At 40.3% G+C, this 18,257-nt stretch overlaps 1 protein-coding gene across 1 annotated transcript; it reads left to right on the top strand.

Moving 5' to 3' along the window:
- The first annotated feature begins 17,307 nt into the window (after nt 1-17,307).
- Nucleotides 17,308-17,769, top strand: LOC138907719 (uncharacterized). The gene has a single exon (XM_070198325.1). The coding sequence runs from the start codon at nt 17,308-17,310 to the stop codon at nt 17,767-17,769; it is 462 nt and encodes a 153-aa protein (XP_070054426.1).
- Nucleotides 17,770-18,257: the final 488 nt, after the last annotated feature.

Below are 18,257 nucleotides of genomic sequence, written 5' to 3'. Positions count from 1 at the left end.
GTAATTTCGTTGCGAAACTTGTGCTAGAATGGCTTGAATTAATTGGTAGTTATTGTTTTCCTTATTTGGTTTCAATGGTACTTTCATAGTGTTCGTATTACTTTACTATTTATATCATATGTTGATTCTTGCTGCCATTTACTGATTCCTACTTTCATTATTAGCTTTATACTGCTATACTGCATAGGTTATTTTGACTATTAGGTGTCTTGACTTGTACCTCGTCACTACTCTACCGAGGTTAGTCTTGATACTTACTGGGTACCAATCGTGGTGTACTCATACTACACTTCTGCACATTTTGGTGCAGAGCCAGGTATTGGAGATATTAGACTCGGGCAGAGTTAGCTTATTGATCGCGAGGATTCAAGGTAGAGCTAGTCTTGGGAGGTTGTATGTGTCACGCCACGACCTCGGGGAGTGCGACTGGCGCTCAACCGAGATAACCCGGCCGAGCAAGCCTGCTAGACTTCCTTCTACCCAACTCACCCATAAATAAAGAGAAGGTAAACTTCATTAATTAACACTAAGAGAGTTCATGAACACTAATAATTCCATCACCATTTGTGACTTCATTTATAAAGTCTCAAAATACATACACTTTCATAGTTGAAGTGGAATATGTAATACACACACGACATTACTATCTCGACCTTCCCAATATCAATACACAACCCATACCATGTCTACGGAGCCTCTAATAGATATAAAAGTACAATGATAGTGCCGGCAATAAAGCTCCGGCTATACCTCAAAACATAATACACATACAGCAAAAGATGCACGACCCCGAAATAAAGTGGGGCTCACCAAGCCAACTGGGAAGAGAGTGTACCGCTATCACTGGTCAATGCCCTCCGCTGTGGAACCACCTGTATCTATTAAAGATGCAGCACCCCCGGAAGCAAGGACGTTAGTACATGTCGAATAGCACTAGTATGAAAACCAAACACCTATACAAGGACTTGGAAATACAAAATGAATATGATGAATCATGGTAACAATAAAAGGCTTAGTTAGCCGTTAAAGCCATAGCAAAATTATTAAGAGCTTTCAATAACATTTATAAATTATTAAGTCGGGGATCCTCTACAACTACCTTTACACAAAGCGGCCCAGCCGCCTCACCCCAATGTATGCGGGTGGAGGTGCAATCACAATACCAGAAACTCTACACAAAGAGGCTCTGTCGCCTCACCCCAATGTATGTTGGTGGAGGTGTATTCACAATGCCATAGACTCTACACAAAGCGGCCATGCCGCCTCACCCCGATGTATGCTGGTGAATACACAATACCACAACTCTACACAAAGCGGCCCCGTTTTCTCACCCCCAATGTATGTGGGTGGAGATGTATTCACAATGCCATATTTTGGATTTCCAAAATGATAATAGTTTGTACAAAAGAGTTCCCTTTTAAATCAACCATTTGGCACATTTGGCTTTAGCAAGTGTAGGTTCCTAAGGTTTCATCATATGAGAAATAAGTGTTCAATCACATTGATTTCATACAAGATCTTCTTCCCAAAAGGGGTATAACATAATTAAGTCAAAAATAGAGAATCATTAACACACGAGGGTTCTAACACGTTATGCCAATCGAAAATCAATTTTGCTAGTTTGAATACCCCACATCAATAGTGTTCCATATTCGAACTTCACACGATGGAGTTTTGTAAGAACACGGGGATTCCAATACCAAAAAAAGAGTTTAGCCTTCATACCTCGCTTTGAGCTTTCCTTAATTCACTACACAGTTCCGAAAATCCTAGAAACTTCGATCTATTTAGAGACATAGAAAAATTGAACAAATATTAGGAGGGAGTTCATGGTTCCAGCTCATCTGAGCAGTTTATCAAACACTAGGTGGGTATTATGAGTTCAAGGTCCTCCTATGGTGGATTCCTCCATTTCACCACCCAAAGTCTACCCAATTGAGCTCAAGGATCTTCCCACAACCCTAGATAGTACATGCATGCATAATGAAAAACTCCCACACCCAAGAATTGCTTGGCTTATTACATATTTTCAGTTAAATCTCGAAATTGAAGGCTAGGGCTAGAATCTTACCTTTTTGGTTGAAGACCTTGTGAGTTACCCTTTTGAAATCTTTAATGCTTGAGCAAATATTGATGAACAATGACTTAGAAATTCCTTTTCTCACTCTAGACCACCTTCCTCTCTCTAAGATATAAGTTTGAACCTTCTAAAAAGATCCCTAAGATTATTTCATAAGAATGGGGTCGGGTTTATAAAACCAAAAAAATAAAGCTCCGATGCAGATTTGCGGCCACATATGCGACCGCATAATGCTTCTGCGGTCTGCAAAATTGGCCGCATAATGGCCCTCCAAAACTGGACATTTCTGCCTCACTCTGCGACTGGTCTGCTATCCGCGGACCTATTCTGCGGTCGCATAATACGCCACAGAACTTTCCTCTGGAAATTTTCATGTTGGTTCTGCGATGGGTTGTGCAGCCTGCAAAATGATTATGCTGCCGCATAATGGTCCAAAAATGTGCCTAGATTTTTGCTTCAGTCTACCGCAGATCTGCGGTCCGCAGATCAGTTCTGCAATCGCAGAATGGACCGCAGAAATGCCCTGCACTTCCAAAAATTTTCTTCAACTCCCCAACGCACTATTCAACCAAAAAAAAGTCAGAACCGCGGCGAGCAAGCTCGCCACGATGAATCTCTACAATCATCAACCATAAATCTACCTCGGCATTACGAAACCCCGGATTTTAGGTAAACTTTTACATGGCCTTACATATGATTATTGTCGTGTAGGCTCGTTTCGCTTTTGTTTCGGTATTCATATTAAACTCTATTTTAAATTATCATTTTTAAATTTGCTTAATTGTTTAAAGTAATCGGCTAACCTAGTCTTAGAGACTAGGTGCCATCATGACGCCTGCGGTGGAATTTTGAGTCGTGACACCGAAGTACCTAGAACTGCAAAAAAATGTGCAGAAGCATAGCATGAGTACACCACAGCGGTACCCAATAAGTATCAAGACTAACCTTGATGGACTAGTGATGAGGTTCAAGTCAAGACACTTACTAGACATAATAAGCTGCATAAAATATTGATATGAAGCTAACAGAGGAACAAAAATCAATGTAAAGCTAAGCGTGGAAAGAATAACAATATAATGCTAGCAATGGAAAGTAGAAACAACATATAGCAACAAGGAGTAAATAGGTGATATTGCAGCAAGTAATCAGAACACAGTTAAAGTACCAGTGAAACCAATTAAGGAAAACAAATGACAACCAAATGGTCAAACCGCTTTATCACAAAGTCTACACAAGAATCAACCCGATGTACCACCCCTCATAATCATAGATCACGAGTCCCAAATCACGAATCATATACTCATGGAATCTCATTCCCACGTTATCAATCACAATTGCACGGATAACTCGCATACCAATATCACAATCCGCCTGGCATGATCACAGGCTCAATATCTCAATCTGCCCTATATGGTCACAGGCTAATAGTCCAACAATATAGAAGAGAAAGAAGATATACAAGAATTTACATGTGCATGATCAAAGAATATCAAACTTCATACTCCTGAACTTGTTTAAATGACATGATATAGTGTATGCAAGTGCAAGTGTACTATCACAGCCCAAGTCCACAAGTATTATCAGAGACATCGAGTAGCACATTGGAAATAACACCAGGAGTATGTAATATGCAGGAAACACGCAAGGAACATCACACCATTACATATGTAATATGAAGGACACACACAAGGAACATCACACCATTACATAACATGCCCTCAGACCATCACATATCATCCCTGACATAGCCCCCTTTGTCTCATCGTGTGCGCAACAATAAAGTAAATGCCCGTCTTGTCTCACCACGCACATATCAATAATTATACCACCTTATCTCGTCATATGTGCAAACCCAACATATGTATATAGCCCTCCTTGTCTCGCCGCATGTGCAATATCAATAATAGCAATACCATGGCAAAATCTTGTGCAAATACCCCGACTATCCTCTCAACAAGCCCATGTGTGCCAAAAACACAACATAATAACTCGCACCAGACGTGCCCATATGCCACAACATTGCCATAACAACAATACCAATACCACAATAATACATGGCCTATGGCTCAACAATAATGAGTACAAAACAACAACAATAACACAAGAGTATGGGAAGTAAATCAACACAAGAATTACAACAACACAATGAAACGGAAACATAAACCTAACAACGAAAGTGATAACATGTAATAATAATTTTAATTAAGAATAACTCAACAATGAAAGAGGTAACATGTAGTGAAAACATCAAATAAGAATAACTTAACAATAAAAGAGAGTACAGAATAATAAAAGAGGTAACAACTTCAATTAAAGAATATAAGAGTAAACTTGACAATAGAAGATATAACATGATATGACAACGTCAATTAAAAGAATATAAGAAACCTAAGAATCTAAGTTGGTCAATTTCCACATATAAGGTCGTGCACATACTCGTCACCTCATGTACACGTCTTTTACATAATTCAAATAGTACAATTAAGCTCAATCTTACGGGGTAGTTTCCCCTGTCACGACCCAAAATCCAACTAGTCGTGATGGCACCTAACCCAACCCGCTAGGTAAGATAATTATCAACTATCCAATTCCAATAACAATTATTAAAGCAATTTAAGTAAAGAAAAATCTTAATCTTATACATTCCCTAAGAACTGGTAGTACAAATCATGAGCTTCTAAGAATAGAATTTACAAAACTGGTATGAAACAATACATCATCTGTTCGAAATGTACATGAACAGATTTTTATGAATCTAAGGCTACCATGTAAAAGAGGCAGCTACAACCGGAACGTAGGTACATCTTTAGATCCAGCTCCCAACGAACACAGCAACATCAACAGCCAACATCTGCACACAAGGTGCAGAAGTGTAGTATGAGTACAACCGACCACATGTACTCAATAAGTAACAAACCTAACCTTAGGTTGAAAGTAGTGACGAGCTTGTACCAAAGTCGGGTCCAACTTCAATAATCAACAATAGTTCATAATAACATAAAACAAATAATAAAAGAAGTAACTCAAAGATAAAATGCTCAGCTTAAATCATGATTCCTGAAAATAGTTCTTCCTTTCAAGTACATTAGTGAAAACTCAAATCGTTTACTGAAGTTGCCAAAAATATGAGTAAGTTTGAAAACAGTAATTTTCCCAAAAATCCTTTAAATGATAATTAAGATGTCTCATTTTCTTTCCAGATAACCAGTGTAAAACAAATGCATCACTATGCCCATATGTCAACATGTGTGAGAAATCATGAATGACGTGATACCGTATAGCTTGAGGAAAATACATCTATATGCTTGTATGTAATGTGTGCATGTCAATGCAATGTTGTATGTGATGCACCATGCTGACAGCCTCATGTGCTCACACTCTCGAATACTCAACCACTCGGTACTGTATATGGCCCATGCGTCCCAAGGAAGATCCATCCCGGAAAATATACATCACTGACTATAAGTCACCCAGTACCGAGGAAGGCCAATTCAGCCCTGTGGAGAAGATCCATCTCCAGGTTCACACTCTCAAATACTCAACCACTCGGTACTGTATATGGCCCATACGTCCCAGGTAAGATCCATCCCAGAACATATACATCATTGACTATAAGTTACCCAGTACCGAGGAAGGCCAATCCAGCCCTGTGGAGAAGATCTATCTATATATAATATCAATCACGCTCACTGGGGGTGTGTGCAGACTATGGAGGGGCTTCTTCAGCCCAAGCGCTATCATAAATCAGTATCAATATCAGAATCAATCAGGTCCTCGACCTCACTCAATCATCAATCTCTCCAATCTCTCTCTCATAGGCTCACAATGTCATGAAAATAGCCCGAAAATGATGATATGATGTATCAATAAATAACAACAGAGACTGAGCATTGATATGCATATGAATGCGTATGACTGAGTATGTAAAGCAATGAAAATAGATAACTTAACAGCAGAAATGACCTCGAGGGTCCCAACATGTAGTCTAAACATAGTTTATAGCATGAATCACATTTTGATAACTCTAGTACGTAGAGATTTCAGGATTTCAGACAAGTTCAGATAACTACACAGTACCACAGAAATAACTGTCACAGTTCACACGGTGCACGCCTACACGCCCATCATCTAGTATGTGCGTCACCTTAACACCAAATACATAACACGTATAATCAGGGTTCATACCCTCAGCTCCAAGATTAGAAGAGTTACTTACCTCGAACAAGACGAATCCAAAGTCGAGCAAGCTAAACAATGCTCCATAAATCCCATTCTGCGCGTATCAACATCTGAACGGCTCGAATCTAGCCACAATAAATTTGATTCAGTGCACACAATTTATAGGATTTAGTTCCATATCAAAATACTAATATTTTCTCACAAAATCCGAAATTGCACTCCAAAAATCTCCTGTGGGACCCACGTCTCAGAATCCGGAGAAACTCATAAAATCTGACAACCCATCCAATTACAAGTTCAACCATACTAATTTCACTCAATTCCGACTCCGAATCGATGTTCAAATCTTAAAATTTCATTTTATGAAATTGTAGAAAATTCCTCCGATTTCTCTTGAAAAATCAATAATCTAAAGCTGGAAACGAAGATTAATTCATGGAATATAATCACAAGGGTGTCAAGAACACTTACCCCAAGTTGTGTGGAAACATTCCTCTACAAAATCCCCCAAACCGAGCTCCAAAATGTCCAAAATGAGAAAATATCTCGGAAACCCTCATTTTTAACACTGCCCGGGCATTTCCGCACCTGCGGTGCCTGGGCTCTCACTTGCGCATCCGCTTTTGCGGATGAAAATGCGCACTTGCGGACATAGCCAGCCCTCCAAATCCTCGCATCTTCGGCGTCCTTCTCGCATCAGCAGGCTCGCAAATCCGCATTCCCCCTTCGCACCTGCGTTCTCCCCAGGCCAGCCCCAGTCCCGCATCTGCGCCAACCACGTTGCACCTGCGGCATCGCACCTGCGGCCAAGACTCTCGCAGGTGCGATCACACCAGAGGTAGCAGTTCCAGCATTTTCCCTAAGTCCGAATTTGATCCGTTAACCATCTGAAACTTACCTGAGGCCCCCGGGACCTCAACCAAATACACCAACAAGTCCTAATACATACCACGAACCTACTCGAGGCCCCAAATCACACCCAACAACATCGAAACGATGAATCACACCTCAATTCAAAATCAATAAACTTTGAAACTTCAACTTCCACAACCGATGCTGAAATCTATCAAATCACGTTTGATTGACTTCAAATTTTGCACACAAGTCACATTTCACATTTCGGACCTATTCCAGTTTCCAGAATCGGATTTCGACCCCGATATCAAAAAGTCAACCCCCCAGTCAAACTTCCCAAAAATTCACCTTTCGCCATTTCAAGCCTAATTCCACTTCGGACCTCCAAAAAAATTTCCGGACATCCGGTCAACTTTTTCCAACTTAAGTTTTCCATTATGAGACTAAGTGTCGCATTTCACTCTGAAATCCTTCCGGACCCGAACTAACAATTCGTTAGGTCATAATACAGCTATAAAGCACAAATAGAGCAGTAAATGGGGGAATGGAGCTATAATACTCAGAACGACTGGTCGGGTCGTTACATTCTCCCCCACTTAAAGATAAGTTCGTCCTCGAACATGCCAAGAGTTGTTCCTAAGCCTTTAAATCAATGTCCCACCTTACCATGCATGTACCCGGGGGTGATCCCACGTCACCCTATTCCATATAGGCCTGACAACACAATACGACTGAAAATCATTAATTTAACCTTAGCCCAAAAACCTTGGAATTCAATTTTTCAACATTCCAAATTTCTTTTTAAGACACGAATCTCACATCTACACACTGTATGAGTCCAAACAAACTGTATCAAGCCATAAGCATAACCCCATATATAATCACATAATATACTACATAACTCACATGCTCGCAGTGTCGTTCCCGATCACAGTAACTACTCCAAAACCAACCAAGTACTAGTATTAAACCCCATATCGAACCAAACCTCATCCCAAAACCTTCGCACACTTTGATAATAAAAGAAACCTGCAGAATTTCGTAACTTCTTATCAGATCAACAAGTCATGGAGCTCTCTCGCCCCAATCAGAACCATAATCACTTTCTTAGCCGACTTCCAATGTCATCTTCCCGAATATACCTTAATCGAACCTGATAGTACCCATTCTAGGTCCAATGACCTTATATTATTAAACACAACTATCCCACATACATGCCACACCAATATGAGCCACAAATCATTCCATTTGTGCACCAATACGCAACAATTCAAATGTACCCAGTCATGAAAAATGACTCAAATGAGAGAACTGCCCCGCAAGATTAACGAGTACCGCCACAACGAAATGCTAAAAAATCCATCACACACCGTAGAACGACCACACGATTCTAACACAAGGTTCATACCTTAACATAACTCCGCTGCAATACGTAACCACATCCACGCGCTGGTCCATCTTATATACCTCGAGCCACCCTGCTCAAAATCAATAACCACGGAGAGGCAAATGACACAATGCCACACAAAACCTGAAAGAACCTAACCAATACGCAATCGATCATGCAATACCCAAATACTCATCTCGCTCAGATTCCTCCATAAGGCCTCCAATAGAATCGCACCATGTGTGCATATAACCAATGAATCACAACTCCTCGTAGCATAGGAGAGTAACTCACCGATCATTTCAGAACACAAATAAGCTCAACATCAATCGAATGGCACATCCCTCAACAATAGCAGTGTGGAGCCAACCAATCCGACTCAGTGTAGAATACACATCCTAATTGGGCCTACCAATGAACCCCCAAATCAACTCTGGATACCCACAAATAGATAAATAACCCTCCGAAAATCCACAGTGACTGAGTCATAATACTTGCTATCATCTGGCTATCCATAATTCAAAGCATAGTGCGCTTTCAGAACTGTACACTCTACTCACGCAATACCAAATAGTTATAGCACTCATCTAAACATCGAAAACCGTCCATGCCCTCTAAGATTTTATGACCTCCCTTTCAAAACTAAATTGTGACCTTGCACACGCAAACCTTAATCCCACACAACACACCGCATCTATCATGCCATTATATGAAAAATACGAGAACCTCATAATCATTCTGAGTCACAAGTAGAATACATATCTGATCAGCCAGAAGCCTTCCATTTGATCTCATCTGGTAGAAAATCACACTACTCAACATGCTCCTCAGGTCGGTAGGAAATATCCATCTCAAATCGTGGTAGAAATCCTCGAGAATGCCTTGGGATCCATTTGCACATAATCAAGCCATCAGAACTGAATCTCTCTAACTCAACCAAGCCACGCAGGTCGCCAAACCCAAGAGTATTGCCACAAAGTACCTGTAGAAAAACCCCCACATCATAAGCACCCAAAGAACCGATCATATCCATTACCATACTGATCCAACCTACCACCAAGTTGTCCTATTTCTCAGAGTCCCTTCCGAATTTGTCTTCAAATTGATATTTCTCCTTGCTAAAACACCACGATCTTTAGCCACAACTCAACCCACGAACCCTAGCATAGAACCACAATGCCCCACGGCCCTTAAGCAACTGTATTCTTCTTAAGCACCTCCATAAATACCACAATTGTAACACTCACTCAGAAAATACCTTATGTGAATTTAAAATTGTTCTTCTTACCTTCCTTATACTAAAATGTAGAATCTATAGTCATACAGAATTTTCGTAAGTCTGGGCACCATCAAATGCAAATCTCAGATTTTATCCATACACAAGTCCGGAAGAATTCTCAATTGCTATATGTAAACCTCGGATCTATTGGAACTTTCTAGAGAGTCACCCATTTTGCTCAAATCTAAAAATTGCACCACCCAAACAGGCTGAAAGACACGTGCCTTATTAGCACAGCACCACTCAAAGAAGTAACCCTGCCTTAATACCACCGATCTAATTCATACTTTGTGCGCACTACATCCTTCAGAAATAACAGCTCACTCATCCCATGATTTTCCTATACTCCTAAAGTGCCATAACCCATATACAGAAATTTCCTTACTCGAGTCATTCTCGAACTCCACCTCTGCAAGTCATCACCAATTCCCAAGTATACTTTAGACCAAAACAAATTTTTGACACATAACAATGAATTGAATTGTCAATAGCAGGCTCCCTCACTTGGCTCAAAGCCATAGATTAAAACACTCGATAACTCACAATATCCATACTCTATTACTGACATAATACCGCAGTCAGTTCAACAAAAATTCTTCTCAAGCTCATACAACGCCAACCATAAAAATACCCCAATTATCTGCTAAGCTCGTATTCATTTTCTTGACACTCAAGTCAACTTTCTCCACCCGATTCAAATTCAAATCTCAACACATACGCCCCACTGGTAGTAAAGAAACTCTCCATTCACATTATAAGGAACACACCTACATAGATTACTCTGCATGGGATAACCCACCTACTTTGCCTCAAATTGGTATCTTGTTATACCCTTCCGCAATTACAATTATTATGAAATCACTTAATCTTTCTGAGTCCAAACTCATTAACCAGACATGAGAATTTAATTTGTCCCAAAATTTAACAACGTGAAAGATCCTTCAAAACATTAATACTCGAGATTGTACGTTACATCAAAACGAAAATCAAGCACCCAATGGCCCTTTCTTTACATTTCAAGGAAACACTTATCGTCACATTTAAATCATCTTAACACATCCCGCGGTCACATCATAATCATCACAAAGCCATTTTACCGCTCATCGTGCCACAAATTCCGCTCGTAGGGACATTACCTGACATATGAGTCCAAATGTACAAGTTACAACTGAAGCTACCGAGCTTAAGCTGCAGTCTAACCATGGCCTCAAGTCCTCCAGACTGGCCCATCACCAAAACACATAATACATATCTCGAACCTCATTCATAGAATCACAAGCCGTCGATGCACAGCTAATACCGAGCGCTCATGTGCGCATACAAATACGTGGAAGGAATTCAAAGAGTTATGTCTCAAGCTGAGTCAATTCCGCACGTTAAGGAAAGAAAGATGGGAAGTATATATCCTACATGCCTTGTAGCCTCTCGAAGATAGGTATGGACGTCATCATACCGATCCGCAAGACTCTACTAGACGCTTGCTCATAACTTGTAGAACCTATGAACCTAGGGCTCTAATACCACCTTGTCACGACCCAAAATCCAACTAGTCGTGATGGCACCTAACCCAACCCGCTAGGTAAGCCAATTATCAACTATCCAATTCCAATAATAATTATTAAAGAAATTTAAGTAAAGAAAAATCTTAATCTTATACATTCCCCAAGAACTAGTAGTACAAATCATATGCTTCTAAGAATAGAATTTACAAAACTGGTATGAAATAATACATCATCTGTTCGAAATGTACATGAACAGATTTTTATAAATCCAAGGCTACCATGAACAAGATGCAGCTACAACCGGAACGCAGGTACAAGGTACATCTTCAGATCTAGCTCCCAACGAACACAGCAACATCAGGAGCCAACATCTGCACGCAAGGTGCAAAAGTGTAGTATGAGTACAACCAACCCCATGTACTCAATAAGTAACAAACCTAACCTTAGGTTGAAAGTAGTGACGAGCTTGTACCAAAGTCGGGTCCAACTTCAATAATCAACAATAGTTCATAATAACATAAAACAAATAATAAAAGAAGTAACTCAAAGATAAAATGCTCAGCTTAAATCATGATTCCTGAAAATAGTTCTTCCTTTCAAGTACATTAGTGAAAACTCAAATCGTTTACTGAAGTTGCCAAAAATATGAGTAAGTTTGAAAACAGTAATTTTCCCAAAAATCCTTTAAATGATAATTAAGATGTCTCATTTTCTTTCCAGATAACCAGTGTAAAACAAATGCATCACTATGCCCATATGTCAACACGTGTGAGAAATCATGAATGACGTGATACCGTATAGCTTGAGGAAAATACATCTATATGCTTGTATGTAATGTGTGCATGTCAATGCAATGTTGTATGTGATGCACCATGCTGACAGCCTCATGTGCTCACACTCTCGAATACTCAACCACTCGGTACTGTATATGGCCCATGCGTCCCAAGGAAGATCCATCCCGGAAAATATACATCACTGACTATAAGTCACCCAGTACCGAGGAAGGCCAATTCAGCCCTGTGGAGAAGATCCATCTCCAGGTTCACACTCTCAAATACTCAACCATTCGGTACTGTATATGGCCCATACGGCCCAGGGAAGATCCATCCCAGAACATATACATCACTAACTATAAGTCACCCGGTACCGAGAAAGGCCAATCCAACCCTGTGGAGAAGATCAATCTCCATATAATATCAACGCGATCACGGGGGGGTGTGTAGACTCCGGAGGGGCTCCTTCAGCCCAAGCGCTATCATAAATCAGTATCAATATCAGAATCAATCAGGCCCTCGGCCTCACTCGGTCATCAATCTCTTCATCAATCTCTCTAGTCTCTCTCTCTCATGGGCTCACAATATCAGGAAAATAGCCCGAAAATAATGATATGATGTATCAACAAATAACAAAAGAGACTGAGATTTGATATGCATATGAATGCGTATGACTGAGTATGTAATGCAACGAAAAGAGATAACTTAACAACAGAAATGACCTCGGTGGGTCCCAACATGATAAACATATAGTTTAAACATAGTTTATAGCATGAATCACATTTAGATAACTCTAGTATTTAGAGATTTCATGATTTCAGACAAGTTCAGATAACTACACAGTACCAAAGAAATAACGGTCACAGTTCACACGGTGCACGCCCACACGCTGGTCACCTAGCATGTGCGCCACCTCAGCACCAATTACATAACACGTATAATCAGGGTTCATACCCTCAGCTCCAAGATTAGAAGACTTGCTTACCTCGAACAAGACGAATCCAAAGTCGAGCAAGCTAAATAATGCTCCAGAAATCCCATTCTTTGTGTATCAACATCTGAACGGCTCGAATCTAGCCACAATAAATTTGATTCAGTCTACACAATTTATAGGATTTAATTCCATATCAAAATACTAATATTTTCCCACAAAATCTGAAATTACACTCAAAAAATTGCCTATGGGGACCACGTCTCGGAATCCGGTGAAACTCATAAAATCCGACAACCAATCCAATTACAAGTTCAACCATGCTAATTTCACTCAATTCCGACTCCGAATCGATGTTCAAATCTCGAAAATTCATTTTATGAAATTGTAGAAAATTCCTCCGATTTCTCTTGAAAAATCAATAATCTAAAGCCGAAAACGAAGATTAATTCATGTAATATAATCACATGGGAGTCAAGAACACTTACCCCAAGTTGTGTGGAAAACTTCCTCTCCAAAATCGACCGAGCCGAGCTCTAAAATGTCCAAAATGAGAAAAAATTCTCGGAAACCCTCGTTTTTAACACTGCCCAGGCATTTCCGCACCTGCGGTGCTTGGGCTTGCACCTGTGCATCCGCTTTTGCAGACGAAAATGTGCAGCTGCGTACACAGCCAGCCCTCCAAATCCTTGCATCTACGACGACCTTCTCGCATCTACGGGCTCACTGATGCGCATTCCCCCTTCGCACCTGAGTTCTCCCTAGGCCAGCCCCAGTTCCGCATCTGCGCCAACCATGCCGCACCTGCTGCCAAGACCCTCACAGGTGCGATCACACCAGAGGCAGCAGTTCCAGCATTTTCTCCGAGTACGAATTTGATACGTTAACCATCCGAGGACTCTACTTTTCATTCGATGACGAATGATCCTAAGTGGGGGAGAATATAAAGCCCCAAAATATTTTATCTAGGAATTTAAGGTTTCGTGGGGTCGTGGTAGGCTAATGTGTTTGAGTATTGTAGAAAATGAGCCACGGTACGGACTTTTTGGTGTGAAGAATGCACTGAAGTGTTGATGGGAATATGTGGCACAAGAAAGTGATTCTGCGATCATTTTTACGACCGCGGAACTGTTCTGCGGACCGCATAAGCATCGCAGAGTGGAACCGGAAATGGGCAATTTTTGAAAAACAATTATGCTGGCCGCATAATGATTCTGGTGGCCGCATAACCATTCTGCTGGCCGCATAATCATTATGCTGGATGCATAAAAGTTTTGCTGCCCACATATCCATTATGCTGGCCACATAATCAATTCTGCTACCCACATGTCTATTCTGTTGGCCACATATCGATTCTGCTACCACATAATGGCACCACATAATTGACTTCGGGGGTCATTTTTGGAAATTTTCTTATTTGACCCTATTTTGATATAAGGCCTTAGGGGGTCATTTTACAAGGTAAAATCTGATATTTTTAAAGAGAAGTGAGGGTATCTTAGAGAGATAGGGAGAAGACCTAGCAATTTTATTCATCTAATCTTGCCCAAAATCTTCAACCATGGAAGTCACTCCCTAAACCATCATCTATCCGGGTAAGTCACTCTACTGACTTTTATGCAAGAAGTTATTGATTTATGCATGTTGTGGGGTTAGAGATAGGCCATGCATGTCACATTAGGAAGTAGTATGTAGAGTTGTTGATCTATTTTAGGTAGTTTCTTGTTGGAATTGGTTGAGGGAGGAAAGGATTACCCTTGTAGATATTTGTAGTCGATTTTGCATAATAGGTGTTTGACAAAATTCCCAAGAGACTTATGTCATGAGAATCCTTCTAATTATTGTCCTATTTTCGCTATCTTCCTATAGATTGAAATTGCTAGAGGTGTTGGGGCATTGTAGTACCTTAAGGAAAGCTCAAACAAGGTATGTTAGCTAAACTACTCTCTTAGAATTGAATTCCATGATGTTCCCGTAAGTTTCAAGTATGGTTGGCTCAAGTTCCTTATTCCCATGTTCCAAGTTGTTCCCAATACATTTGATTGTCCTGAGTAAGGAAAGTATCAAAAATTATGTATTCCAAATGTGTTCTGAATGTTCCTATCACATTATATTATCCTTTAGGAATGTGTTCAAGAATGATATGTGTATTAAAATGTTATGGCTTTGAGTCTTATTTCAAATGAAAGTCCATTATGCTTAACTTGGAAAGAATACTCCATGCGTCTAAAACTCCTATTGCTCATATGTGTACCAAAAGTCTTGATTTGAAATGCCTTGTTGTTGATAATCTATAAGGATGCTTGAAAGTGAAAGAAGTGGGTTGGAGATGTAAAGCGTGGCCACCGTGACAATAATGAAAGTTATACTTGTGGCTAATGGTGCCAAGTAAATGAAATGATGTCAGAAAGGTTATGAAATGAGCCTTGATTCAACTTTTCCAAATTGACTTCGAAAATAGATTTGTCTAAAAGCTTATGTACACAAGTCATGCCCAAATGTGGCTGTTTTAACTAAGGAAAGTGATTCGGAAGATTTGGAAAATGATATAATACCTAAGGAAATTGTCAAATAACTAGAGAATTTTGAAAATAAATCGAAGTCCAATTTGGAAGAAACTGAGGCAGTTAACTTAGAAGATTCTGAAACGTTCAAGGAAACTCGCATATGCATTAATCTATCACCGTCAGAGAAGGTATAGTATATCCAGTTTCTAAAAGAATATGGGGATATTTTTGCATGGTCCTATGATGACATGATTGGGTTAAGCACATCCATAGTAGCTCACAAGCTACCAACCAACCCCATGTGTCCTCCACTAAAGCAGAAGCTCAGGAAATTCAAGCCAGATATGTGTCTGAAAATAAAGGAGAAGGTTACTAAGCAAACTAAAGACAGGGTCCTTTGAGTGGTCAAGTACCTAACCTGGCTAGCCAACATTGTGCCTGTTCTGAAGAAGGATGGGAAAGTCAGAGTGTTCATTGACTATCGAGATCTGAATAGAGCAAGTCCTAAGGATGATTTCCCGTTGCCCAACATATACATACTAATCGACAACTGCGCCAAGCATGAACTCCAATCCTTTGTGGATTGCTTCGCAGGATACCACCAGATATGGATGGACGAAGAGGATGCCAAAAAGACAGCCTTTATCACGCCATGGGGGATATATTGCTACAAAATAATGCCATTTGGTTTGAAGAACGCTCGAGCTACCTACATGAGGTCCATGACGACTCTTTTAAATGACATGATACATAAGAAAATAGTGGTGTATGTGGATGATGTTATCATCAAATCTAAAAGGAATTCAGATCACATGGCAGACCTGAAGAAATTTTTTGACCGGCTTCGAAAATACAATTTGAAATTGTCATCCAGCAAAATGTGCTTTCGGAGTCCCTTTTAGGAAGTTGCTAGGCTTCATCATCAGTCGTCGTGCTATTGAGCTAGACCCGTCAAAAATCAAAGCTATTTAGGAATTTCCACCACCAAAGAGCAAGAAGGATATGATAAGTTTTCTGGGATGCCTCAATTATATCAGTCATTTTATAGCACAGTGAATGGTGGTATGTGAGCCTATCTTCAAGATGATAAGGAAAGACGTTGCGACAAGCTGGACCGGAGAATGTCAAAAGGCTTTTGACAAAATAATGGAGTACTTTTGAAAAAATAAAGGAAAGATGATGTGATAAGGTGGACAGTGTTGTTAGTCCCACCATAGCCACGAAGACCTTTGTTGTTGTATATGTCTGTGTTGGACAGAGATTTTGGTTGCGTCCTGGGGCAACATGATGAAATCGGGAGGAAAGAGCAGGCGATATATTATCTAAGTAAGAAGTTCACACCTTACGAGGCTTGGTACTCTTTGCTTGAGCGCACCTGTTGTGCTTTGACATAGATAGCCTAGAAGGTGTGGCATTGTTTCTGTGTGTACACTACATATCTTATATCAAGGATGGAACCATTAAAATACATCTTTCATAAACCCATGCCTACGGGTAAGTTAGCAAAGTGGCAGATATTGCTAAGTGAGTTCGACATTATCTATGTGACCAAGAAGGCAGTCAAGGGACAAGCATTGGCTGATCACTTGGCAGAGAACCCCGTAGACGTATAATACGAACCATTGAAGACGTATTTTCCCTATGAGGAAGTGTCATTTGTAGGTGCGGATATTACCGAAACATATGATGGTTGGAGGATGTTTTTCGACGGAGCAACCAACTTCAAGGGATTGGGCATTGGGGCAGTCTTAGTATCATAAACCGGTCAACATTATCTGGTATCTACAAAGCTCAGGTTCCCGTGCACCAACAATATGGTAGAATATGAGGATTGCATCTTGGGACTCAAATTAGCCATCGACATGAATATTCATGAGTTGCTGGTGATCGGAGATTCAGATTTATTGGTATGCCAAGTACTAGGGGAATGGGCTACCAAAAACACTAAAATATTGCCATACCTAAATTCTGTGCAAGATTTGATCAAGAGGTTCACAAAGATAGAATTCAAACACGTTCCGAGGATTCAGAACGAGTTCGCAGCTGCATTGGCTACCTTGTCTTCCATGATACAACATCCAAACAAGAATTTCATCGATTCTATCCAGATTGAGATTCATAAACAACTAACTTATTGCGCTCATGTTGAAGAAGAGTTTGACAGAAATCCATTGTTTCACGATATCAAAGAGTATTTGGAGAAAGGAGAATTCCCAGAAAATGCCACACAAACTCAGAAGCGCACGCTTCAAAGATTGGCCAACCATTTCTTTTAGAGTGGAGTAATTCTATATAGAATAACTCCTGATTTTGGATTGCTACGATGTGTCGATGCCAAAGAGGCATCTAGATTGCTCGAAGAAATACACGCCGGAACTTGCGGACCTCACATGAATGGTTTCGTTCTGGCTAAGAATATATTAAGAGCAGGGTATTTTTGGATGACCATAGAGACAGACTGCATCAAATATGTTCAAAAGTGTCACCAATGCTAGGTACATGCTGATATGATACGAGTGCCGCCCACCGAACTCAATGCAACAAGTTCACCCTGGCCCTTCTCTTCCTGGTGCATGGATGTCATCAGACCAATTGAGCTCGCTGCTTTAAATGGACACAAGTTCATTTTGGTGGCTATAGATTACTTTACAAAATGGGTTGAAGCCGCTTCCTACAAAGCTGTGAATAAGAAGGTCGTAGCAGATTTCGTTCGGGATCATATTATTTGTCGATTTGGAGTACCTGAGTCAATCATTACCGGCAA

This window comes from Nicotiana tomentosiformis, chromosome 3 (genome assembly GCF_000390325.3).
Source record: "Nicotiana tomentosiformis chromosome 3, ASM39032v3, whole genome shotgun sequence".
NCBI classification, from domain to species: domain Eukaryota; kingdom Viridiplantae; phylum Streptophyta; class Magnoliopsida; order Solanales; family Solanaceae; genus Nicotiana; species Nicotiana tomentosiformis.
This window is presented reverse-complemented; position numbering and strand designations above follow the sequence as displayed.

Excerpts from the sequence above, each read along its gene's own strand:
- LOC138907719 (XM_070198325.1), top strand. The coding sequence starts at position 17,308 with ATGGTAGAATATGAGGATTGCATCTTGGGACTCAAATTAGCCATCGAC.